Source organism: Scardinius erythrophthalmus, assembly GCF_964197995.2.
Source record: "Scardinius erythrophthalmus genome assembly, chromosome: 15".
Classification (NCBI taxonomy): Eukaryota; Metazoa; Chordata; class Actinopteri; order Cypriniformes; family Leuciscidae; genus Scardinius; species Scardinius erythrophthalmus.
Window position 1 is genome coordinate 4,497,658 of NC_138235.1, and position 27,703 is coordinate 4,525,360.

Sequence of the window (27,703 nt, forward strand, 5' to 3'; positions counted from 1 at the left end):
GACTTTTGTCCCCATTCGCCTTCCATAAGTTCGCGCGAATGTTCGCGCACAAGTTAGCCATCAGGAAGTGAGTGCTTCTAATTGACTTCACTTTTCTCCGTTGAATCTAATGGGGTCGCTGTGTCCATTTCCTTTACTGTCTATGGGTAGGACCAGGCTAGGATAACTCGTGAAATTATAATCAAATGTGACTTTGTAGCCTGGACCATATAAACCTTCATAACCACATAAACTGTCTAAAATAAACTGGTAAAATAAAAGTTCATAGGTTCAATGTCAATGAAGTTTATTTAACACAGACACAATATACACATTTAAGAGTATACACCTCCAAAACGTGACCGCATGAAATGACAATAGATAGACTTTTAAGATTTTAAGTATAAACCAGATGTGCCATCAACATAAAACATGTTATTTATGAGAGCTATTTGTGCAAAGTATTCACTACATTAATATTATTAAAAGACATCATGCTGATATTTCAACAAAAAGAATATGTCAGAATGTCTCTGGTAACCTTTTTCTAATATTTAAATACAGCTCACAACATGTTTCCCTTTAAATCAAAACCCAGAATTGGTCATAAACCATTTCAGTTTTCACACAGAAACACCTGTGAACACACACTGGACACAGAACTATGAAGAAAACTACAGTGGAGAAACTCAAAAACACTGGAATCAAACATACACGCATACCACCAATAAATAATACTTAATTTCATATTTACAGCACACTAAAAACATTAAGCTGTCTGTTAATAGATATTTCTCTCACACGAATAATTTATTATGTAAAGTGTACAATTTACATTTAATGGTGCCCCAATCTGTAGATTCAATACGATTTTTCTGGAAAAGTAAATAAAAAAAGAAAATATAATGTAGTCGATTTTTAGATATTTAGCCCAAAGAATACTTCAGAATGAATCTCACAAAACTTGTCAAGGACATGCTAAGGAAAGTGTATTTTGCACTAAAAAGAAGCCCATTTTAGTACCATTAAAAATTTCACTCAGTAATTGTAACAATAAAGTCACAATGAATAAATCTTAATGCTCCTAAAATTCTTCTTCTATATATATATATATATATATATATATATATATATATATATATGTATAGCCTATATGTTCTTTTTTAGTTCTAGACATGTATTCCTGAGATTTATTCATAAACATGCTTATTAATGAAATGATTATCACAGGAAAAAATCCAGCAGCACCCCAATCACACATAACGACAAGAAATGAATAACATTAACGAAATATGGTGTAACTTAAGCAAACACTAGTGCTGTGAGGAATGTGGCTCTGCGTCCTTCACTCGGTCTGAGGCACAGAGATGGCGGGACCCTTGGGGTCGTCGAAGCGGTCCATGGTGCGCAGCTGCATGATCATGTGCAGGCCGTACGTGAGAACCAACACCATGAGCAGAGACGTGACCAGACCCATCCAGATACCAGGAGTGAAGAAACTAGCACAGTCACTGGCGTACGAGAAATCATTCCCAGCGATGTTAAAGCCCTGGACCTGAGAGAGAGAGAGAGAGAGAGAGAGAGAGAGAGAGAGAGAGAGAGAGAGAGAGAACAGAGAGAGAGAGAGAGAGAGAGAACAGATAGAGAGAGAGAACAGAGAGAGAACAGAGAGAGAAATTCAAGTTTTCATAAAGTTAATAAAGTTAAAACTTCATAAAGTTTTCATAAAGATAAACTCTGATAGACAAACAAAAGTTATATTCATGCAAAGTTTTTGCATTTTTTTAAGCGTTTCCTCAAGGTGTGAATGAGGGGATGGAAAAACCAAGGGATTTGTGATATGGGAGACTGATGCTATGATTTTATCATATCACTAAATACATTTGTACCAAAGAAGTTAAAGTCAAATCAGTGTGTGTGTGTGTGTGTGTCCCACTCCCCCCGCTGGCCTGCACACACACTGCACTGGAGGCAGCGGGTGTTGATGGAGTAATCTGCAACTCAAAGGCCCGTTCACAGCAAGGACATTAACTATAATGATAACGGATTGCTCTGGTCTGTCTTGCAAAACGCGCTAGTCTTCCGCTAGCCTGTTAATCTGCCATCAGTGTTTGCCGTCTTTTTTCTTCTCGTGTGCACTCGCACCTTTTCGAGTCCATCAAACAACTGTGGTGAGTAGGATCAGTCAACAAACACGGTGAGTATTGTCTTCTATTATTGTCACTTGCACTTCGTGTCACATGTATAGCATAGCCTTCTCTGTCAGCACTGATAAATGCAGGGAGATAGTCAGGCTGACAGAGAAAATTTTAGAACTAGAGACAAGCATCCAAAATTTAATCGAGGATAGTAAGAATGTAAGGGCTTTAGATACTGCTTTGGATGCGACTACCTTAGTGAACTCTGTACATAGTTCGGTTCCGGCTGAAGTAGAGCCAGGGCAACTGGGTGACAGTGAGACGCTGTAGTCGCGGGGCAAAATACCGCTCTTCCGTTCCAATAACAACATTAAAATAGATTCTCCCCACTCAGTGAAACACCCATTGAGAATCCTGTTGAATGTGCCCTAGTTATTGGCGATTCTATTACATGGAACGTGAAAATAGAGACACCAGCCCGTAAATTCACGTAAAAAACACACGTAAATTCTCTAAGATTATTATTCACATCGGCACTAATGATGTTCAACTCCGAACAGATAAATTCAAACAAGACTGAAACGCTGATCTTTGCTCCAGACCATAAGATCCCGCTGATCAAACAGCACCTTGGCTCTCTGGGCTCCTCTGTCAAATCCAGCCTCAGAAACCTGGGGGTTGTGTTTCACCAGGCCATGTCTTTGGAGACACACTCAAAACAGCTCGTCCGAAATTGCTTTTATCATCTTAGGAACATCTCTAAAATTCGCAAAATGTTGTCAAAGAAGGATCTGGAAATGATAATTCACGCTTTCACATCAACAAGACTTGACTACTGCAACTCTGTTTTTACCTGTCTGAATAAGTCTGCTCTGAACAAACTGCAAATTGTTCAAAATTCTGCTGCTAGACTTTTAACAGGAGCCCCTCGAAGGTCTCATATCACTCCAGTCTTGTCGGCTCTCCATTGGCACCCTGTAAAATTCAGGATTGATTTTAAGATTTTAGTGCTGACTTTCAGAGCCTTAAACGGTCAGGCCCCACAGTACATCCTGGACCTTTTGAAGCCGTATTCCTCTGGCCGCACTCTCGGTCCTCTGGCCAGAACCTGCTAGTAGTCCCTAAGACTCGTTATAAGACCCGAGCGGACCTGTCTTTTCAGTCTGTTGCTCCTAGACTGTGGAACGCCCTGCCCCTGTCCATGCGTCTGGCAGACTCTGTTGTCTCTTTTAAAAAGGATCTGAAATTTTTTTTATTTAGGAAAGCTTTTGGTTGATGGGTTTTCACTAGTGTCACTTTAATTTTACATATGTATATACATTTTTATATTGTTTGTTTTACCTATTCTCTTGTACAGCACTTTGTGATTTTATCTGTGAAAAGCGCTTTATAAATAAAGTTTACTTACTTACTTACTTAGACTGTTCTCACTCAATGGCTGGCTGTCTAAGTGGTGTCTGCAGAATAATATAGAATTCATAGACAATTGGAAAAGTTTTTGGGGCAGACCTGACCTGTTGAAAAGAGATGGTATTCATCCCTCCTGGGATGGTGCTGCTCTTCTCTCTAGTAATATGGCACATAGTCTTCACACGTGAAAGTGCACCAAGGTTCAAATCAAAGTTCATGTTTTGAAACATTTTATACATTCGGTTAGTTTAGGTTTGGTTTCACATTGCAATTATGCGAGCACACTAAAGAACTTAACATGATACACTTGCGTCCTGTCGTCATCATCTATGTGGGCTGCATCTTGACATTGATTGGTTTGTAAACAGACGTGCGTCTGACGTCAGCGTCTTGTCAATTCGACGGGTAACTTTGACAACAATGAATGAACAGAAGCATATAGTTTTAAACTATATTGTTATTATTACGGCATTACTCCCTGCAGCACCAACTATACTCGAGGCTAGTTCAAATTCGCCAAATGAACAACCTCATCGTGCGAACATTGAACATTCCTCTCCGAAAATACTTGGAAAGTGTCTGCTTTTTTTTGCATTTTTTCCAGTTGACTTATTATGTTGTCAGACCATATTTCAATTAAAAACCTTGTCTCCTCCTCACCCCATGTGCTACCATGGCTCATTTTTCCTACTATCTTCGGTCTTCTTCGGCTACGCGGGAACCACCGGAACATCCTGTAAATGGTCTGAAAGTCCGAACCATACAGAATATGCTTTCACACTAGAAACGAACCAAACCTTTGTTCAGTTTGATCCGGACCGAGACTACCTCTTTTCATCAGACCAAATTTCGACTGTTTGGTCCGGACCGTAGTCCGGGGGAGGTTTCACACCTGTAATTTTGATTTGGATCAAACTGAAAATTCTGAAAATCCAGACCAAACAAGGTAAGTGTGAAAGGGCCCTTAGAGCTCAAACATGAATTGGGGCTCAGGTCAGGAAGCAGACAGACTGGCTAAACCGACCGTCTGCTAGCTGTCTCACGTCACCAAGGTCAGATAAATCCCATCACACAGAGCCTCTTTCACCTAGATATCATCATATAGAGACTGTGTCTGTTCCCCGAATAAGGACATACAAAAAACTCCCAAACCCATTTATGGTCTAGCACAACTGGAAGAAAACAAAATTAGAAATTTGATTCTTTCGTTGCTATAGGAGAGGAAGAATTTTCTAAACTCGTTAAATCATCTAAATCAACAACATGTATGTTAGACCCTATACCACCTTAGCTACTGAAATAGATGCTTCCAGAGGTCATAGATCCTCTTCTTAACCCTCTGAGGTCGACGAACGCGCCGGCGCGTTTTGCTGGATTTTTTTCACATAGCAGCAACATAAACTGAAAAAAATCCGTCATTTATGGTCATATAAATAAAATAAATACATGATTATAAACTATAGAGGGTCTTCTTTTTTTGTGTATACTCACATTAACATCAAAACCTTGTTTTTATTTTTAAATAAATAAACTAAACAGGGTGCGCTTTCAGCTCACTCTGTCTCCACAAAAATCTTTCTGAAACAAGTCTGGAAAATGAACTGAAACTCAGCTAATACTTATCACACAACCATGAAACATGTGTCTAAAGAAAGCTTTAAATTTCTACTTTTAAATAAAACAATTCACATTCAAAACAAATATTCTCCTGCAATGTAATCTGTATGAAACTAAAGAAGTACAGTTTCTCCCGTCTCATCTCATTACATGTAATGAGTTCACACCCACTCGCACATCGCGCTATTCATAAGATAATGCGCTGAGGTGATCTATGCAAAATGAGGTAACGCCCCCTGAAATGCCTTAAAACCAGCAAGTTTCATTCATTCACTTTTCTGCGACGTTGGAAGATGACACTGTTCACAGGTGAGGAAGCTCTTCAGCTAGTCCTGGATAGTGATGATGAGTTCACTTTTTCCTCAGAAGAAGAGCGGGACTCTGACGACGAACGCTTGCATTTTGAAGAACGGCTTGATCCAGCTGTGGATAATATTTCGGATGAGTAAGTCTTTTTAAATTTACTTGCATAAGTTGACAAGCTATTTTATATATAAACGTAGGCTACATATTTTAATAGTTTTGTTCAAAATAACACATTTCGAGCTTTCTATATATTTCTCTGGCATTTTAGGCAAAGCTTATGAGTTTGGGTTCATTTATGAGACAAGCTCCAGTTCACATGCCGACACGGAGCTCTACTGCCTGTTATTTTTAATTATTATGTATCAAATACAGGCAATTTGTTGATGAAACAACGATTAAAATTAAGATACAATTAATACAAAACGAAATTCACTTTAAAGAAAGGCTTTATACAAAAAATAAACCTAATGAAATGGTCTAAATCTTGTCTGCCCACTCCATTTGTCTCGCGATTGCGCACGATCTTAGAAAATGGCCTGTATGAAAGTTAGGATTTTGAAATTTTTAGAAAATATTAGATTAGATTATATTTTGACTAGTGTTTATGCTGCCTCATTATCATCAACGAAGAGTGCTTGCAAATATCTATTGCAAATGTATGTGCTGAAATGTGTAAATATGCCCAGCTGATGAATTGCAAATGTGTTAATGTTTGCGGTGTGCTATCTCAGTAATGGCCCATTGACACGCAATATATGCCTACAGCACGTGTCTACAATTATTTGCATCAGTTATTCATATAGACTAATGGTAATATACTTTGAAATATTTATGTTATAATAGTTTTCAACTTTTTTAAAAAAAAGGAATGTAGCTGCATCACCTTCATCTGCAACTCGGAGGACGCGCAGCAACACAGTCGAACATCAGAACGAGTAAGTACATATTTACCCATGTTCCTTCAATTTTTTTACAATATGAGCCTGTATAACTTTATTTTTGGAGGTTGGTTGATAATGTTACATTTTTTCTTTGTTTTTTCTTATCAGCATATGTCCATCAGTTGTGCATGTGCTGGAATAGTACTCTAAAATATATGATAATAATAGCTTTCAACTTTTTTTTAAAGGAATGATGTAGGTTCTGCAACTCACACTAAGAGGACACGCAGCAACATAGACAGAAATCAGAAAGAGTAAGTAATTGGAAAAATGCCAGGCAATGTATGATTTCATTCCGTTTATTTTTCTATAGTGGAACTATTTTTTCAGATACCTCACAACCGCGTATAAACTTCCGCTCTTCCGCAACTTCCGTTGCTCTGCTCACGCTAGCCTTCTGAGGCGAGCCATTCTCTGGGCGAGCATAGCTTTTTTTTTTTTTTTTTTTTAAGAATTATAATATTTTTTACTAGTTTAATTCTAGGAATTCGTAGGATTTCAGCGTTGAGGCGAGCATAGCTTCTGAAAGACAGGAAACCGAGCGAAAAGACCTAAAAGACTACAATCTAATGTAAACAGCATCCTTTCAGTTTCCGGTAGCGCAGTAATATCAACGAGCAATTAGTCCTCCAATGGAAATCAATGGATTTTACAAAATGCCAAATAAAACACGACAGAAACTGTATTTCACTACGCTACTTGTTTTGGAACATCAACGAACACCACTAACCACTCGGTGAGTTGCACAGTTTTGAAAACGAACGTTAAGGGTTGTTTTAAGGACATGCTTGTGCATGGCCATTGACTCCCATTCAAATGCGGTCATGGGCAATTCTAAAATAGTCAAAAAGTCGCGACAGGAACCATTGACAAAATTTCTTTGTCCACCACTCTTATTCATCCAAAACAAACTATAAAATAGACTCAAAGTGTTAAATACCGGAATTGTCCTTTAACATGTTTATAAATAACTGAAAAAAGCACAAATGTCAGAGCATGTCAGAACACCTCCAGGGCCCAGAAAACCCCTCAGACTCCAGAGGGTTAATGTCATTAATTCATCTTTGTCATTAGGATACATACCAAAAACCTTTAAGCTGGTTATGATTAAACCGCTTGTTAAAAAAACGCAACTTGATCCTTCAGAATTAGTCAATTACAGGCCGATCTCAAATCTACCTTTTCTGTCAAAGATACTAGAAAAGGCAGTATCCTCACAACTGTGTTCCTTTTTAGAGAGAAATGATATCTGCGAGGATTTCCAGTCCGGATTTACACCGTACCATAGTACTGAGACTGCAGTATCCTAATTACTGGACAAAAAACTTCCTCACGTAATAACCTAGAATACTGTCTAACACTTGATGGCTGCTCTGTTAAGTCTTCGTCGTCGGTTATGAACCTGGGTGTGCTCTTTGATACCAATCTTTCATTTGAAAGTCACGTGTCTAGTATCTGTAAAACTGCATTTTTCCATCTTAAAAATATATCTAAATTACGTCATGTGCTTTCAATGCAAAATGCGGAGCAATTAGTTCATGCGTTCATGACCTCAAGGCTAGATTATTGTAATGCTCTACTGGGTGGTTGCCCTGCATGCTTACATTTAGTACAATTAATTCAAAACGCAGCAGCGCGAGTTCTTACCAGAACCAGGAAGTATGACCATATTAGCCCAGTTCTGTCAACACTGCACTGGCTCCCTATTAAACATCGCATCAATTTTTAAATATTGCTGATTACTTACAAAGCACTAAATGGTTTAGCTCCGCAGTGCTTGAGCGAGCTCTTAACACATTATAGTCCGTCACGTCTATTGCGATCTCAAAATTCCGGCCAGTTGATAATACCTAGAATATCAAAGTCGACTGCTGGCGGTAGATCCTTCTCCTATTTAGCACCAAAACTTTGGAACAGTCTTCCGACCATTGTCCGGGAAGCAGACACACTCTGTCAGTTCAAAGCTAGATTAAAGACGCATCTCTTTTACCTGGCATTCATATAGAGCAGGGGTGCCCAACCCTGCTCCTGCCGATCGCCTGTCCTGCACAGTTTATCTCCAACCCTAATCAAACACACCTGAAGCAACCAATTAACTTTTTTAGGATCGCTTGAAAATTAAAGGCAGGTGTGTTTGATTAGGGTTGGAGATGGACTGTGCAGGACAGTCGATCGGCAGTAGCAGGGTTGGGTACCCCTGATATAGAACATTATACATTTCTATTATTCAAATGAGTTAAATGATTATTAGGCTGCATAAATTAGGTCAGCCGGAACCGGGAACACTTCCTATAACACCCGATGTACCCGTTACATCATAAGAAGAATGGCATCTACGCTAATGTTAGTCCTTCTGCTTATTCCGACGTTTACTGTAATCAGCTGGGCCGTATCCAGATCCATAGACAGTAAAAGAAATGGACACAGCGACCCTATTGGATTCAACAGAGAAAAGTGAAGTCAATTAGAAGCACTCACTTCCTGATGGCTGAGCGACTGCGCAGACTCACACTGAGCTTGACGACGTAGATGTGACAAGAGCAACCTGTCTGTCTTCTAGTAGCTGTGCCAAGAGAAATCTGAATCAGTCCCTTCCGAAACTTGCAGAGACGGAGAGTGTGAGTAGGAGGTGTCCATGAGCTAGGAGCAACTTTTGCTAAGTATTCTGATTAATTATTTTGTCATTTTGCCTCCACGTCCCCCCGATCGCCCGCAAGCTTCTCCTCCTGTCCATACGGTAATCTCTCTACTGTGCGACAGAGTCGCGAGGTTATGACGCAATTGTTAGCCTATTTTTACAAAAATTGCTTCTACAGGGCCATAACATAAGATACAAGGTAATGGAGTCTTTTATACATTTATGTGTTTCTTTAGAAATAAATAATGGACAAATAGTCTTTAAACGCCTCAGATGTAAAGTTATTTGCTGTCAAAGTGACGCCAAAATGAATGGGAGTCAATGGAATGCTAACAGCAGGTGATGGTCTGCTAATCAATGGCGGCGCCCGGGGAAGCTTCAATGTTTTCAGAATGATTGCCCCCCTGTCCAGATCTGATGAAGGACCTGCACCTGGACCCATCCATGACGCATCCCTGAAGTGTCAGCAGAGATTGTGTCAACTAGACTCTCCCCTGTGAAGGCCTCATCGACACGACAGCCATCAGCACTGATCCTCAACAAACCCTTCTCCATACCGGCGCGACTCCGATCTTCAACCCGATGAACTGGATAATACTCTGAATGTTCTGATCCAATCCTTCTTCTGACCTGTAATGCTGCCTGGATCATAATCATACACTGTTCGCTGGCCAGAGGAGAACTGAGCAACTGAGTCTGGGTTCTCCCAAGGTTTTTTTCTCCATTCTGTCACTGATGGAGTTTGGGTTCTTTGCCATTGTTGCCTTGGCTTTTGGCTTGCTTAGTTGGGGACATTTAATATTCATCAATATTATTGATCTGCTCTACTTAAGGTGGACGATGATGCAATTTTCTTCTAGAAACAAACTTTGTTGTATTATTTTCATGTTATCACTGTGAAGCTGCTTTGATACAAATATGTATTGTAAAAAGCGCTATATAAATAAAGGTGACTTGACTCGACACAGCAATAACGATAACAGCACAGAGAAACGATATCGTTGGAATCCCTTTCAGAACGATTTATTCCAGCTGATGAACGATAAAAGCATTGACAGCCAATCAGAATCCATCCTGCTGTAACGAGCTCCAGCATTTAAAGTGGCAGACAAGCACGCTTTAGAATAAACAGAACGATGTCGTCCGCTGGTGTGGATGCTAATATAGTTATCTTTACAGTTATCATTCTTGGTGTGAACAGGCCTTTACTCGCAAACTACAATTCCTGTTTGTCAATAAGATGAGAACCAGACCCGTTATAAACCTAAATATACTCGAATGAATTAAAGCAATTGAAAAGTGAACTATCCAAGTAGTAATAGATGATGTTTGCTGTCGTAATGATGACAGTAGCGCACACAAAAGTGCTGCTAACTACCTAAAGGTCCTCTCCTCCATTGGCACTTAGTTGCTTTGAAAATATACTCATGAATCTGAACAGGGATAACTATTGTAAAAGTTATACTTTTTGTATAACTATTTGTATAACTATATAAAGTCAGGGGACTATTGGGAGTTGATCTTGGGGAGGAATTTCAAGTATCAGAGACAGACACTCTTCTGTTTAGACAGACATAGACAAAGTGAACGCTAATGTATCCAGCCTCTGCAATAGATGCTAGAGCTCTGAGGGAACACTAATGTTCAACAGTTTTAGTCGAGTATAAGGAAAGTTTTCTCTTGCTCACTGCATCCAGGGTCTGCTCATTGACTTACTATGGAAAATGTTTAAACCATGGGAACCATGAAGTGTAGTTTTCTCAGGACCTACCTGGAAGTCTTCAAAAGAGATGTGCCAGTCGTTGGCGTTGTCCTTGTCTGAGTGTGGTGACAGCTGAGGGTAGTAGGAGCTGCTCACAGACTCACAGCGGTACGAGTACTCGGCCGGGGCGTAGATGTGACGGCTGCCATTGAACGAGGCCGTTTTCCCATCATACTCCAGGTGAACCCGGTCCATGGTGAACCAATGACGGGCAGAAACCTTATAGTGACGCCGGTTCATTACAAAACTGAGGAGAATATAGGACACCGTTCAAGCCCAGGGCACTGTGTGTGTGTGTGTGTGTGTGTGTGTGTGTGTGTGTGTGTGTGTGTGTGTGTGTGTGTGTGAGAGAAAATGAGACACTTACATGAGCTTGAATGAACGGTAACCCAGGACATCTTCATAATTCAGAACCAACCTGTATTTGAAGAGTAAATTCACAGGTGAAATACTGTGGTTCATGAACTAGAAACATTCAAGGCTGTGACAGACCATGCTGACATCAAAGAACTAACAGTGGCGAAAGCGATGTCATCGCCTCACATCACACTGCATCAGGAACTAAAGTTACACTTTAACACACGGCAAAGACTGTAGCCAACCACCGGCTACACACAAGGCCAACTGCACAGTTTACACAAAAAGCCTTTTTCTGGGAACACTTTATAATAACTGCATGCTATTAATCATTAGTTAAGCATTAGTAAATAGTTCATTCATCATTTATAAAGCATTAATAGACATTAATAAGCAGTTCATAAATACAGCTATAAATGCTTTATTCTTGATTTATAAGCATGTCTATAATGTGTTTAATAATTGTATTTTCATACTTTTATTAATGATTAATTTATCATTTCTAAATTAAGTATAGCATTATTTACAAACCAGTTATTAGTTGTCAGTGGTTCATAAGATCATTTAGAAAGTGCAAGTAAATGGTTAATAAACTATTTAAATATACATTTATACATACTATTTAGACATATAGTAATACTGTAGTTACTCGGTGTTAATAAATGCTTTATTCACATGCATTCCTACTGTAATTCCTGATTAATTCAGGCAGTTATAAAGCATTTAGTAGTGGTCAGTGAACTATTTCAGTGAGCTCATCTAAAGTGAGGACTAGTTATGCCCTGTAAAGCTTTTACAAAGGAGATTTAAAGCCTCAGTTACCCATTTCTTTAGCTCACGGCGGACTGTGCTATGTGCTAATATGCTAAAGAGTATGAATAACCTATTGCTTGTAATTTGGATAATCCATTCAAATCTATTAATATAATATTCGATACATCATCAGAGCTGGGTAGACAGATAATTATTATATTTTAAAACATTATTAGACTGATCATTAATTAATATTATAAATAATGTTATTTACATAGGTAATAATATAAATAATGTATTACTATTAGAATGTTATTAAGATTATAATAATGTTATTTATTAATTTATCATCCTATATAAAAAGTTAGTAAATTAATATATATATATATATATATATATATATATATATATATATATATATATATATATATATATATATGAAGAGTTCAGATGCAAAAGCCTCTAAGTGCCATTTGAAATTTTCTTCTAGAATGATCATTTTTCATCAAGCTTGTATGTTTATGTTCAGTTATTTCACTTTAATGGCAATGATAAATATCTATTTTAGAGTTAGTTTATGTATTTAAAAATGGGACAAATAATTACATAAAGGAGTCCTAATTTAAGTAAATGAATTAAAAATGAAAAACTCATCCAGGGCACAGCTGCAGAACTGGCTGAAAAGTGATAACTGGTTACAGACAGAATGACTGCTTAATGCACATAGACATATCCTGGAGGAGTTCATTAACAACTGAATTAAATAATCAAATGTAAAATAATATAAAATGTGTTATATTGCAAGTTCACATTCTTGATCACATGTTTTATTGTTGAGTTGTCAAGTTTTATCTGTGTCCTGGAGGTTTCTGTGCTGTGTGTGTATGGCTGTGTTCATCTGCCACCACCAAAGGCCGTGTTTGAACCAGGAAAAACCCGAATCGCCCCCATACCCTCATTCACCAGTGGATTCAAACACTGCATGACTGACAGTGTTCAATAGCAGCTAGACACTGACTGTGCATCAGACTGAATGAGTGCACTATGGTTTTAGACACCACTACAAATGGTTGCCTCCTTTAAATAGTGCACTATATAAGGGTATAGGGGCAATTTCAGTCACAGACCCTACTTTGCTCTGCTGTGAATTTATGCACTACAGTTAAACGCTAGAGGTTTTTTTTCCGATAAATGTCATTTCCATCAGCTATATCAGTAACCATTTTGAAACCTTTTTTTGCAAAATATCCTTTGGATGGAAACCTGGCTAGTGATCAATATGACCATGTTTACATATCAATGCCTATTCAGTAAGCCCTGTTTCTATTGTCACATGTGAAGAGGTTAGCCAATCATAATCAAATTCATTTACATGTAGTAGTCTTAAAGGTAAAGTAACAAAAATGTAATTACATTTAATTCTAAGGGTAAAAAAAAAAGGTGGAAAATAATTATGACTAAAGCTAAAACTAGATGTGGATTTCAGGGAAAAATTAATTCTGTAGAAAATGGTCCCTTTAACTTAAAGGGGTGGTTCGGGATTTTTGACATTTTTAAGTCAGCCTGGTTGTTATTCATCAGTGGAGACATTTTTTTTTTTTAAATTATCCAGTCCTTATATTTGGATAGTTAGCTGATGCTAGGCTAGCGCGAGTCAAGGGTAGATGTTAGCCAGCCATTAAAAACAGTTTTACCCACTCCACAGTGCACCAAACGCAAATCAATTATTACACTAGACTATCGATGCAAATGTACGTTGAGAGAATAATGTTAGAAATCAAACTTACCTTTCATCTCAATGATCCCAAAGGAACTAGTTTCTCAGCAGCTGCGGAATTTTACTTTGCTCCAGTTAGTAATGCGGCAGAAAGTAAACACAGAACAGAAGCGCACTACAGTGTGTGCCGTACATGTGTGTACCGGCTCACTCGGTTGCCTAGGTAATCAATATCACTCCGCTGCTGCTGTAGACAAGGCTTATGATTACAGGGAACAAATTATAACTAATGCAATGTGATGAAAGGTAAGTTTGATTTCTAACATTATTCTCCCAACGGACATTTGCATCGATAGTCTAGTGTTATAATTGATTTGCGTTTGGTGCACTGTGGAGTCTACCATTGACTCGCGCTAGCCTAGCATCGGCTAACTATTCAAATATAAGGACTGGATAATTAAAAAAAAAAAATGTCTCCACTGATGAATAACAACCAGGCTGACTTAAAAATGAGGTCCGATGTCAAAAATCCCGAACCACCCCTTTAACTTCCCCCTGCAGTGAATCATTTTATCCCTTAAAACTCATCTTTGATAATCACAATGACCTATTTAAAAGTTTTTTTTCCTGTGAAAATTATTTCTTAATGCCTTAAAACAGCTTGAATGTAACACTACACCCTTCCTTTAGTATACGCGGATCCATGGATATGTAAATGAGTCCCCGGCTCCACTCGCTCAGCTTTACTGTAGTAAACTCTGCACAACGGCAAGTGGAAATACTAGTTTAATAAAGCAAGAGCACCCTCCGTTGATAATGTAATAATATCATATTGTCAAACAGAGTGAATCCAGTGAGTATTTGTGTTTGCTCTCTGGAGAACGTCAAATATTTCTATTTACAACATGTCTTTGGCAGCATTGACCAATCACTGCTGTTTGTTGATCTCTTGAACGCAGTGGCCAATCAGAAGTGTTTAATTCAGTCAGAATCCACTCACCGGTCTAAACACCAGAGTTTTAGTTCAGGCTTGAGCGCGCTCGCGAATCCTCTTATTAACAAAGTGTAGACAAGATGTAAATAAGAGATTCATTGTGTAGTGTAGACAATGTCTTTGATTATAATGAAACTTTGTGAGATTGCGAACTGAGATGAGTGACAGCTTTTAAGTGATTGTAAAGGGAGCGCACTTTGCGTGCTTTCAAATTCTGAATTTGAATAAAAGTCGACACATAACGGTAGTTGACATGATTGGCCTTTAGCTTGACTACGTTATCTAACAGCTAACAGGAGTTGCTAATGTCTCATAAACCATGTTCCCGTTCGCCAGCTCAGAGTCAGACAGAAGCCTGCTAAACATCATCCTTAGAAACAGTGACAGGAAAACCTCTCCGTGCCGTGGACGGGACTGGTTACAAGGTTGTGACGGGGTGGTTTCAAAGAGCGTTTCTGGTGTTGACTGATGAATTTGCACATGGTTTGTCTTAAAGCATTATTAAAAACACATTATAGACATATAAACAACTTGATTTTCACCACAGGGGGGCTTTAACATGCTGTACTTACCGAGAGTGGGACTCGTTGCAGGAGGATCCAGACAGGTCGGGCGTCACACCTCTCCCGAAGGTTTTGGAGGTGAGGTCGTGCCTCTCCCACTTCCCGGAGCGATACTGGCTGACCACCACTGACTCGGCCCACAGGAGGATGCAGACGGAGCCCTTCTCCTTAAACTCCAGCGGAGGGTTCGGGGCGGGAGGTTCCTCACGCCGGGACTGCAGGAGGGACCGGGACCAGACCGAGTGCACAGCCGGAGACTCCTCGATCACCTGAGACAAACACAAGACACCTCTAATTATCTTCAACTCACTGTGCTCACGTTACACTTCACACAATCACACAACCTCCTGTTGCTAACGAGAAGAAATGGTGCAACATGGCTAATTCATATATCAAAAGTTTCAACAGATGTGGTTCACAGGCTGTGATCCTCTAGAGAAACACACTCTGCTTGTCAGATGTGTCACCTGTGCTCATGCAGCTGCACACGATTGGCCAGGCAATGGAATACATGTATATCATCCATCTTTATATAGTTTAAAACCAATATATCATGAAATGCTAAAATCCTGTGGTAGTCTTGTGTTGACGAATGTGTTTAGATTCAAAACTGAATTCCATCAAAGGGCTATTTTATGAAGGTCAGTGGTTTCTCTGTGTCTATATATGTTCTTTATGCTAGTTAGCGCTAAATCCCCACTTTTACAAAGGTACATTGTGGAGAACGGCAGTAGTGTAGTGCGATTTGCCAAGGCACCGGTGTGAGAACCACTGATGTAAGGTATTTAACAACATCTCTGAATGTGACTCATCCAACCAGATATCCGAGTGGGAAGTTTTCCTTTACAGCTTTACAGTTTGCGCCCATTAAGTTTTATATAATATTAATAAAAATCTAGCCTGGCAAGCTAGACCTACATCAAGATGTTAGGTCTGGAAACTCACCGTAGACACGGCTCAATCCGAGGGGCGGGATAAACGGCTGTCTTTCAAATTCCCTCTGCACGCAATAGGACAGCGCTTCAACCAACCAGAGCATTTTCCCTACAGCAGAGCTAACGTTAAGAAAAGCTTAACTCCAAGTCCTCCAGAGTCGGAACAAAGCCGATTCGAAAGACTGTTCTCCAGCAGCAGCCGCCATTCTTTGTTTTCAAGTAGCAGGGAACCGTCGCAACTCTGTCGTCATTATGTTAAGCCCGCCCACCGACTCTATACACGATGTGATTGGCCTGACTAGAGTTTGTTTTTCCAGCTCGAAAGCCAAAGGAGAGTTGCTAGACTACCCTGGCTGCAAAATACATTTTGCTGCCGCTAGGGTGCGTCTAGATTTCTAGGCTAATAAAAATCATCAAATGAGATAAAGTACCTTTCATTTGAAAAGTATATAATTAAACATGATTTAATTTACCACATTGGTTATTTAACACATATAAACCATTTTCGGTTGAATTTCCATTCAAATGAACAATATCGCATTGTATACTGTTGCCGTCATATAAAATGACTCGTATTCTAAAGCCAGATTTTGGTCGTACTGCCCAGCTCTAGCTGAAGGTGTGTGTGTGTGTGTGTGTGTGTGTGTGTGTGTGTGTGTGTCTCACCCTCGAGGCTCCCAGCGCAGTGAACACTGCAGTATACGGCACAGACTGAGCCTTCATGATGCTCAGCACCTGACCCATCACCTCATCTACAACAAACAACACAATCACATTCATTCGCATCATTTCATCTGGGCTTTTCTACAATAATAATAACTGTAGGAGCACAAGGAGGATGGTTTGAGTGGTGTTTGAATACTACACGTACCGTTTCCACTGAGCACTTCTTTAGTAGACATCATATCAGCCCTGCAAGAAAAGACAAATAACAGTCCTCAGAATATCAAGAGTTTTGCTCTTGCTCTTATATCTCCTTTTCAGATTTAAAGAAGGTCCAACATGTAGGGGATTTTTGTCTGTTTTCACTTTAAATAAAACCTTTATGTAAAGAAATGCTCATCCTACAAATGTTCAGAATTGCATATTCTACTATTGAACCACTCTAATACTGGTGTAATGTGCATAGTAAACACATTTTCTGTAATCATGAAATACCCTGATGATGACTACACATTTCAAAATGTACACTATACAACATAGCACGCTGTGTGGAATACTGTATCCCATAATGCACTGTGTTCAACTTGACCATCTATTAGGAGGTGATTTAGTGAGAAGTGCTGATCATGAGAGTGTGTGTCGTTGCTCCTGCAGTGGAGACTGACACATATACTATACTGATGTGTCTGAGCTACAGCTGAGTTTCTGTTTTATGGATAAGGTCAAGGGTCATTAGGTCAATTAAGTAATCATAATGCTTGGTCAAATTCCTTAAACTTGGAATTAGATTTTTCTCCTTTTTTGTAACAGATTATATACATATGTCAATGTTTTGCTATATTTATCTATATTGATATTTCAAATTGTATCTTGATGTAGAAAGTGTAAAATCGTTTAATATCTGAGACTGCACATATTGATAAGAGCATGAAATGAAACTAAATCTTTTTCACAAAGTGACTTTTTTTCTGTAACTTGTCTTATATAAAGTAATCATTTGCTTTATGTATCTATTGATATTTTAAACTATTCTGATGTGAAAATGTGACTTGTAATTGTTTGCAGTCAGGTGATACGTGCAGATGAGCACCTGTGCTTCTAGGTCATGTGACCACATGCAGATATATAGTATGCAGTCAACGGACTGCCATTTTGAATTTGCCCTGAAGAAGGCCACAGAGGCCGAAACATGTTGGCATGTTTTTTAATGAATAGCCAAGTTTAAATAAAGGCTTTTTAAACTTATATTCCTTTTGAGTGCCTCAGAACTATTGTTTATAAGTAATCATAATGCTTGGTCAAATTCCTTAAGAGATGACTAGAACACGCTCACATAAAACACTTTTTTAATAAAAGAAAAAGATGTCTGCGTATTAACCTTTTTACATTGTGGAAAATGAAATGAAATATTTATTTATTTGAAACATAATATATTTTTGTCCAGTCTGTTTAATCCTTTAAGACATAACTGGCATAACTGTGTTTACATTGATTTCACGAATTAAAAGCATTTTGAGATGCAAGTACATTTAACCACTTACACACACACACACAGCCCACGTGACGTGAGCATTTGAAATGAAAAGCAGCCTTCTGTCAGTGAGTTTCATATATTTAATATATAAGTCCACTGCATTTCAAACGGCATAAATTATGCTTTCGTAGAGCATTTGTAGGAAAATACGGGCGGGCGAGACACACACTGCAAGAGTAACATCAGGCAAAGCTCGCGTATCCTGTGCAATGAAGCCCGCAAAGGTCCTTGTAATTCACTTCAACCTTTTCAAACTATTTCTGGAAGGTTCGAGTGGTGTGTGTGTGTGTGTGTGTGTGGAAATGGAAGCAGGCAGAATACGGGTGTTTCTAAAGCACACACTGTGTTTTCGTGCATCTGCAGTTAAAAATATTTTACATTATAAAATATTTTTCATATTTCTTCAGCTATTTCAGCATTCCCACAGCATGAACCACTGCAGTGAAATTACCCTGCACTTAACTAAATATGTAAAATTACTATTTGTTGGAGATGAGAACTGAAAGGCACTTACTACTTGCATGGATGAGGTCATGGGATACATGTGTAACAGTACTGTTTGAAATGTTTCCCACTGCATAATGATTTTCTTCAAATAATGTTTAAAAAACGAGTCAGAGTTAGCTGAGCCGGAAGAGATGGTCTCACCCGCTGCTGTAAGGGAGGCGGAACACCAGCAAGGCCGCCACAGATGCGTTGAGTCGGAGTTGAGCAAGCGTGTCCGGGTTCATGTAGAGAGGAGCCGCTTCGATCTGGCTCTGGAGCAGTGTGGAGACCAGAGCAGTGGCGGACGACGACACACACGGCAGCCATAAGGAGGAGGAGGACAGCAGAGACGCCTGGGGACACCAACAGAACATCAGAGACGCTTATTCATGTTTGGGCTAACAAGCACTTTTCAGGGTGATTTTATCTGAAATAATACACTGATGTATTCTAAAGAGTATATCTTGGCTTCACAAAACATTAGTATTTAGTTTCCTAAACCAATTTTGAAGAATTATATTGCCTGGCACTAATCTCAGTTGACACACACAAAAACAACCTCCAGTCAGTTAACTGAAGTCAAAATCATAAGCAGTAATAACTATCAAAAGCAGTGACCGATGGAAAACACATCAGCATACCTCCAGATTTTGGAAGACACTATCCTGTTTGTTCCCGAATACTCCTCCGTACATTGTGAAGTCATCAACACTCAACTGAATGAAACAGAGGGGATTCAAACCATAAGATGGACACTGCCTGAGCCAGCCTAACGCCAGTGGCTGATAGAGCAACAATGAGTTCATTTGAGTTATACACTTCACAACAGAAAGAACCAATACATCACTTCAGATTGTTGTCTTTATTAAAACTGAACATTAATTCATCGTCATCTTCTGACAATGTTTCTCATGGTAAAGCGTTTAGAAATGTATATCTATCATGGGTGATATAGTGATCTTTTTTGTTGTTCTGGTTTTGTTTGGTCCTTTATAAACATGTGGCAACACAATGACATAGTGTTTTATGAATGCAGTAACAGACAGCTGTTATAGGACTCCTTATTCAATCAAAGATCTCACTGAATTATTATTATATTTGCAGAAATATAAGCGAATAGATCTAAAAGTGTGTGCTGTGTGAAGTACTTTGTCCTGCAGGAAGAGCAGGAGATTGTGAGGTGAAGTGCTCAGAGCTCGGGTCAGGAATGATTCCAGCTCATCCACAGACACAGTGTGGCCTGATGATGGAGCATTCACAGGAGACAAGACAAACCTGCGCACGCACAACACATTAGAAAAGAAGACGAACCCATCAAATTACAGTCATGATTAGAACTTTTACAAACAACGCAAAAATCGGCTTCAGGCCAATGATAACAGTGAACTGCTTATCTAGACATCAATGGCGGTCAAAGGTTGTCTTGACAGGTTACTGGGTTTGAGACAGTCATCACCGCTCGACACTACTGCAAACACGATTACGTCTGTTGATAAATATGAGTTAGATTACTCAATATGAGGCGTTTATTCGAGAATGAACACATCGTGTTTGCTCAGACGTGTTTTCAGTACTGGACAGCGACCGGGTCATTCCGCTAGCACACTGCCACAGCTAACTATCGCCATCAATTCTCCAAGACTAGTGTCACATGATATCAGTCCTTTACCCGTCACTCGCCCATGCGACCAGAGGCACTTGCTCATCGCTCCTCGCTGCTGCGAACACGCAGATAAACAGATATAAAATCATCCTAGCGTTCCCGGAGACCGTCCTCGAAGCGGCCATCTTGAGCACGATGAGCTGTGACGTCACACGCGGCCATCTTCAGCGGCCTGAGCAGTGACGTTCCCTTCCGCTGATTGGTTAACCGAAGATCAAACCGTGTCGTCATCACTTCTTCCCCAGCTTCTCATTTCTTTTCTATTTTTTTCTTTCGTTTTTATTAATGCCAAAATACTTATATGAAACTGAAACAAGTATACGACATCAAGAACAGCAGAAAATAAGACAAATAAAATAAATAAAATGCCAGAGTGTGAGAAAAAGTAATACAAGGATAAACATTGAAAGTGTTTGGCTCTGCATTGAAATTTGTTTTTCATGCCCATCAAAGACAAAACAGGAATTATAGTCTACCAGAACAATTGACAGTAGCAGGTTCTTACACGTAAAAAATGCATTTGTGTAGGCTATAAAAATGGCAAGTATAAAAAGATGAACAATGTACTGAATACGAGAATTTGAGTTGGATAAAGAAAAATAATATTAAAAGTGTTTACGCATATTCTGAAATTTGTTTTTTGTTTTTCTGAGAGATAGGTATAACTTGTTCCAAAAAGCTTTAACACATACACAAGAAAGATGTACAATTATCACAGAAAGTGTTATATATATATATATATATATATATATATATAATAAAATAATAATAATAATAAAATATATATATATATATATATATATATATATATTTTTTTTTTTTTTTTATTTTTTTTTTTATATTTGTGTGATGAGACCAGACCAAATTCCAGTTCACATTGTATAACGCCATCCACTTAAAAGAAGATGCTGGAATATATCTTCTGTTGATATGATAGTGAACAAAGTGGTTATTGAATTAGTCAACACAGTAATCTAAATTCCTTCAATTGAAATAGAAGTGTTACACAGAGAAATAGGAGATTTGCTCTCCTTTCAACAGAGTCTTTTATTGAAGCCCCAAAATCTACTTTATAAATAAAAGATATTTCCTTTAGAGTCTGTTTTTTATTAAACTTTTTAACCAATTTACTTTTAACACATGGTCAACAACTCAAAGACTCCCATCACTAATCTTATTTCTTACTAGAACATCCTTTTTGTAGTGTGTCGTAAGCAACACATAAGACTAGTAATATTTTAACAGTCTAGCATGATGAACTCAGGAAATCGGTAGAAGAACACGAGGAAATAAACAACACATTTTGATTAAAAACCTGACCAGGGAGAGACAAGAATTGAACTTCTTTTTAATCACGTCTTTAATGGGATTTAAATTAATTTCTGTAAGAACCATATTTAAACTGAAAGACACTTTTATGCCCAAGTAATTAATTCAATATTCGAAAGACAATAGTTCACATTTTGAAATACGAGATTGGTCATTCGCTGGTTATTCAGTCACATGATTTGTTGAGTCACGTGAGGGTTTTTTTTCGCAAGCGAATACATTTACATTGAAATTGATGCTGGTCTGTGCTTCACTACAGTGTAAATATGCAGCAGTCAAACCTTTTGTTTTAGGCAATATTCTGAGTTTAATTCCATTAATATACCGAGCATTAAGTGAAGCGCTGCAGTGTAAAAATGGCTTTGGTTGATGCAGATTTAATTGGTAACAAATTAAATGACACTAGGCTGAGTAAATGTAAGATTTTAACATTAAAGATGACATACATATTTAATAAGGTTAGATGAAATTTATTCAAAGCGTTATTTCAGGATTTTGAACTCTTGTAACTAAAAGAACACTTGCTATACTGTATGTTATAACAGCGATTAATCATTACCATCAACAACAGCACCACTTTGAAGAACAAATAGCATGTATTATATGTTATTATTTTCCAGTGTAATGACTTACATTTGTATAAACTTATCTATAGAATAATAACCAAAACAACAGAATATTATCATATATGTTCCTTATCATATGTGTCATATAATTTCAGCATAATCCCTGGTCCCAAACTCAGCGTATTGTCTAATTTATTCCCCCTTCTCCTTTTTTCATATCTGTTTGTTTTTGATGTTATTTGTTACTGTCTGTATGTTGTTTTGAGATTATATATTTTTTTAATATGACATTTATGGATTTTATCAGTTCTCTCATTTTGAGTTCAATGACCTGCACACTTATACTTACATATTTTCAGCAGTCAGATGATTTGAAAACAATTCTCTATATAATATAATTAATATAATATAATATAATATAATATAAGAATATACAGTTTATTTCTTATTTTGCAACACAGAAGTAAGATATTTTCCTGTGAATGTGCGAGACTTCATGAAACCTTCACTGATGAAACCGGAAGCCAGACACATTTCATTTACAAAGGACACAGCGCTCTTGCGTCACAAAGAAAAAATGCAGTATGGCAAAATAATATCAATGCCTCTGATGACAGATCACTCTAAACTGTAATGTGGACTCATGCATTTTCTGTAAAGCTGCTTTGAAATGATGTGTATTATGAAAAGCGCTATACAAAGAAATGTGAACATCTTTAGTCCAGTCACATTTATCACCTTTCATCTCTATTTATCTATTATCTATTTATCCCTAAAATGTATTAAACAAAATTTGATCACCTTTCACATGCTTCTGATCAACCATCATTCCATCATGATTTAGGCAAATAAGATGCATAAGTGCATTGTGAAATAACTTCTGTGTTCACAGTCAGTATTTACAGAGCATGTACAGTCAAATACTGCACCAAATATTAAAACTCTTAACGGCCATTACTGTCATCTCGAAATTCTCAATCTGTCATTAAAAAGATTGACTAAATCCTTCAGCATTCCCACAGTAAATCAAGAATTTAACATTGTTAATATGTCTGTCATGACAATTACTGATCCAGCTATGACAAATGAGCATGCAAACAAATTGAACATGTTCAGATATTCAAGAAATTTAACACAAATGACTCACTGACATGCGTTACTAGTAAAAGAGCTACTTTCAACACTCTGAAGGGTAAAGTATTGTGTAGAACTAAGTAGAAATCAACGACTCTGGGAGGATGCAACATATTGTGCTCCGCAGTCTAAAGGCATTTCCAGGCGGTCACACACTGTGTGTGTCCTGAGGTCTTGAACATGGCTTGAGTCACAACTCATTCACAACAACAAAAGCTCATATCAGCTCATATCGGACTGTCCACTCATTCACCTCTTCATCACGGACATCACACTCCTTACAAAGATGCCGTGCACCTCTCGGTGTGTGTCCTCTGCTCTTGAGGTGTAAGGCCAGGGTCAGCTGAAGGGTGATGTCTCCCGAGACGAGTTCCTCGCCGTTATGTGCAGTTCTGTATCCTGTGATGAAGAGCTTCAGCCTGGGCTTTCAGACCGAGAAACTCCCCTTGAACAAAGTCTGTCACGGTTTTCCGCATTTCCATCTGTAAGGAAACCAATGTTGCTCTCAACTGCAAGACTATCAGTTTGACACACACATCACTCACATCTCACTGTCACATGACCACCTACCGGACTGGTGTTTTCAGCTCTCAGCGCGTCCACCAGATGTCTGACAGTGAAGGGTTTTCCAATGAGAACGGTTATTCGCTGCACAGAACGGAAGAACACTCAGGGTCAAAACTGTGTGACAATGGAAGATCAGCGGTATGACATCACACAAGGAAAATGTGTATTAACCTTTCCCACTCGAGGAATGTAAGGAGCTTGATTTGGCAGGACATCATTCAGACCTGAAGAACAAAGGGCCACAAGTAAGGAATAGCTCAGATATGCATTGATGAAGTCATGTGCTATGGTAGCCACTCACGCCACTGAGGGCCAGATTGACCGACAGCTCGCTCCACTACTGTCAGGATTTACTAAAGACACGCAGTGTAAAACTAGCGTTGAAAAGGCGTGGACAGGGTTACTTTTGCGGCTGACCTTATTACATATGCATTTGTAGAAGTTTCCCTTTCAATTCTTTGGAAAGCCAGAGGAAGACGTTATATATAAGAACATATATATATATATGAACTTTTCAATGTACTGTGGCTTCTTTGGCTGGGATTCACAGTCTGCATTTTCACCTGTGTTACCCATGATCCCGACGCTAACTTGCGCTGCTCTTGGCAGATTGCGTTGGTCATTATGCAAATGATTTGACTGCGTCTGTTCTTTAATTTGCGCGTCGTCAGTAGATCATTGAGGACCTTTCCTCTCCCATCTGCGCTTCTGTGGAGTTGCACCCTCACGCTAATTTGACTGGTTTAGTAAATCTGGCCCTTGAACTTGTGCGTGCATAACTCACCTAGATGCCACATGGGTAAAATGATTGGGTGAAGAGAGCACTCTGCAATCAAACGTCCAATTCCTGTTCAGAAACAAAAGGATTTACTTAACTAAACATAAGGCTGAAACAAGAGGCTCTTATTGGAGCGTAAATCTTACCCCATTTTATCCTCATGAAGTCTCCAGTCATGTTCACTTTACCTGGAGGAGAAAACGTACCATATTTCCTAAGACATTAAGAAAGTCGTATACTAAACAAATATGAAGGTTAAAAGTGTCAGTACCCTCTGGAAATATGTGTACCCAATCCCCTTGATTCAGCTTTTCCAACAGGAAATCCATTCCTTTCTGATAGACTCCATCTCCTGAAAACAGAGGACAGTTGGGCCGTTTCATTTACAATACCTTAAAACCCTGATCAACTCGAGTGTCTTCTATATAAACTGGCTTTAAAAAGCACTGAGAACTGTACTATTAGCATGTATTTGTGATTTATCATATCTGACTGTCAGTTAATAGCAATTAGGTAGAGATAAATGACTCTTCTTCTAATCGTATTGCACTGATAAGATTAAGCTTACTCTTACTCTTTACGATCTCTTCCAAGCCGACTGCTTCTGAACACAGGGCCTGCCTCCAATACAAGCCATATTGCTTTTACAGCAGTCAAACGTTTCAGACTAGCATGTGGAAAGGCAGATCATGGCTTCAAAAAAAAAAAAAAACTAATTTGACAGAATAACAGGATAAATATATTGATCGGACACTTCTTGTGATAGCAGAATATTATAGCTTTATACAAGTCTAAAGTCACTCTGCTGTAATGAGTGTGTGAAGTGAATGAATGAAGCGAGCACAATGATCTTAACATCACACACGTGTTCTACTAATTTATATATTTAACGTACGATATGATACACGAATGACTGTCAATGAAATGAGCGCAGCGCACTCTCAAATCAAATATCTGCGTTGTTGCCTGTGCGTCTCTCAGAAATAAGAGCTTGACAAGAGTCATATCAACTGAGATACCGAATCATACACACGTTCTACTAATTGACATGTCTAGTAAGATGATGTGTTAATAAATGCATTTAGTAATGTTAACAAATGAGACCTTATTGTAAAGTGCTACCAAAGTTGATTGTAGATTTGTAGAAATTGTCTGCCACTGAAAATTTTCTTTCATTTCCATGTTCTCTAATCTGCTATTTCATGTAGAATCCTCTTATTTCCTTATCCTTGCTTTTATTTTCTGATTATTTTTATTCCTCTCTCTGTAAAGCACTTTGAATTGCCATAGTGTATGACTTGTGCTATATAAATCCACTTGCCTTGCCTGTTTGAGGTTATGGATGATTGAACAGAAACGGCCTCTAGTTCATCTAGAAATTTAAAATTAAAAGATTTTTTCCCTTCTTTTATTTAACATTTAGTATTATTGATTTAATTAAAAGACATTAAACAAAGAAAGTTTGCAATTATAATAAAAATATATTTTATGAGTTATAAAAGGCATATTTTTTAAATGAAAACTATACTCTAAAAAAACACTAAAAATGCATTATTGACTGAATTTTGATTTAGTATAAAAAATGTTTTTTGTATAAAACCTGTGTGAAATAAAAGCAGACTGCAGAAATGATCAAATGTGTCATTAGATGAGTTTACCTCGAACAACAGGCACACACTTCCCTCTGCTGAAGAAGCTGGAGTGAAACTCTCTCGTGAAACAGATATCAGAGGCAGCAGGTGCCCTGGACACACACACACACACACACACACCACACGACATGATATGATCTGACAACACCTTTCCATGAGTCTCCAGATTCGGCCTTCATTCACACACACCATCTCATCCTGTTAAAGTTCCACAGCTGCCGGAGCTTCAGGACTCCTGAAAAACACCACAACTGCATCTCAGTTTCCTGCAGGCGAGTGCACTCTACGATACAGCGATCCGAGGTCGGCCTACCCCAGAGGTGTGGGTCATCCATGCAGGACTGGTGATTGCACAGGGTGATGAGCGGTGTGTCCCGAGGACGCTCGTCCACCAGGTCCAGCAAAACATCCGGGTTGTGCACCATCAGAGAGTTGAAATACTCTAGTGTCAGGCAAATTCAGAGAAAGTCATCAGGTACATCTGCCGTAAGTTCATAGCACACGTTATTGAAATACGAGTATGCTGAAACATTGGCCTCACTGGTCCAGAGGTAACTGTAGGAGCCCACCATCCCCGTGATGACCCTGCTGGAGACCCTCCAGCCCAGCCGAGGGCACTGTGGGAAGGGCCATGCCACCTCCAAGGGCATCTCTCAGCATTCACACACACACACTCACTGACACGACACAACACACAGCTTTAACAGCTGTCAGGAATGTACATGTCTGTGCAGTTCAAATGCTGAGTGTATGTTCGCTTCACATGTGGCATGTTATCATTTTGGGAGAGATCTGTTTAAGCATATGTCCAAATAAAAATACAGGAGCAGCCTGGCAGCCGTTAATTACATAATATTGAGAAATAGTGTGTGTAGTAATAGAGAATACACAAAACACAGCGACAAAATATGACATAAATGAATGCTGAATGCTACAGATGTCAAAACATGAGAAACTTCCTCATTTTAAACTGAAACGTGTAATGTAAACAAGATAACAGCACTGAGTATAGTTATGGGTGTGGGACATTGTTTTGAGATTTTCTGTAATAACAAAGTTAATTGTTACGTGAGGTTGGTTTATTGTAAAATGTAAGGTTAGTTGTAATCTTCCCACCTTCTTCTGTCCCGTCAGCCGATGGCCGCAGAAATGTAGCGGAACCGGAAACACTATTCCACCGTGAGGGATTGTGGGAGGTGTAGTTTTGTAGACGTTAATGGT

At 38.6% G+C, this 27,703-nt stretch overlaps 2 protein-coding genes across 2 annotated transcripts; both read right to left on the minus strand.

Annotated features, from left to right (window-relative positions):
• Positions 1 to 1,148: 1,148 nt before the first annotated feature.
• atp6ap1a (ATPase H+ transporting accessory protein 1a) lies at positions 1,149 to 20,618 on the minus strand (the record flags this gene model as incomplete). The annotated part of the gene is given in 11 exon segments (XM_081386116.1): positions 1,149 to 1,534; positions 10,801 to 11,038; positions 11,159 to 11,209; positions 15,185 to 15,444; positions 16,777 to 16,862; positions 16,982 to 17,022; positions 18,956 to 19,146; positions 19,435 to 19,509; positions 19,942 to 20,068; positions 20,463 to 20,584; positions 20,586 to 20,618. Coding segments are annotated over 11 exon segments (1,434 nt in total). The 3' UTR covers positions 1,149 to 1,324.
• Positions 20,619 to 22,768: 2,150 nt separating this feature from the next.
• On the minus strand, positions 22,769 to 27,663 carry tafazzin (tafazzin, phospholipid-lysophospholipid transacylase). The gene is made up of 11 exons (XM_081386095.1): positions 27,599 to 27,663; positions 27,024 to 27,159; positions 26,796 to 26,924; positions 26,672 to 26,717; positions 26,489 to 26,574; positions 25,102 to 25,182; positions 24,977 to 25,018; positions 24,837 to 24,899; positions 24,224 to 24,276; positions 24,056 to 24,133; positions 22,769 to 23,967 (listed from the first exon to the last, which is right to left on the minus strand). Exons 2-11 carry the CDS (start codon positions 27,130 to 27,132, stop codon positions 23,866 to 23,868), a joined length of 789 nt encoding a protein of 262 aa, XP_081242221.1. The 5' UTR covers positions 27,133 to 27,159; positions 27,599 to 27,663; the 3' UTR covers positions 22,769 to 23,865.
• Between the last annotated feature and the right edge of the window lie 40 nt (positions 27,664 to 27,703).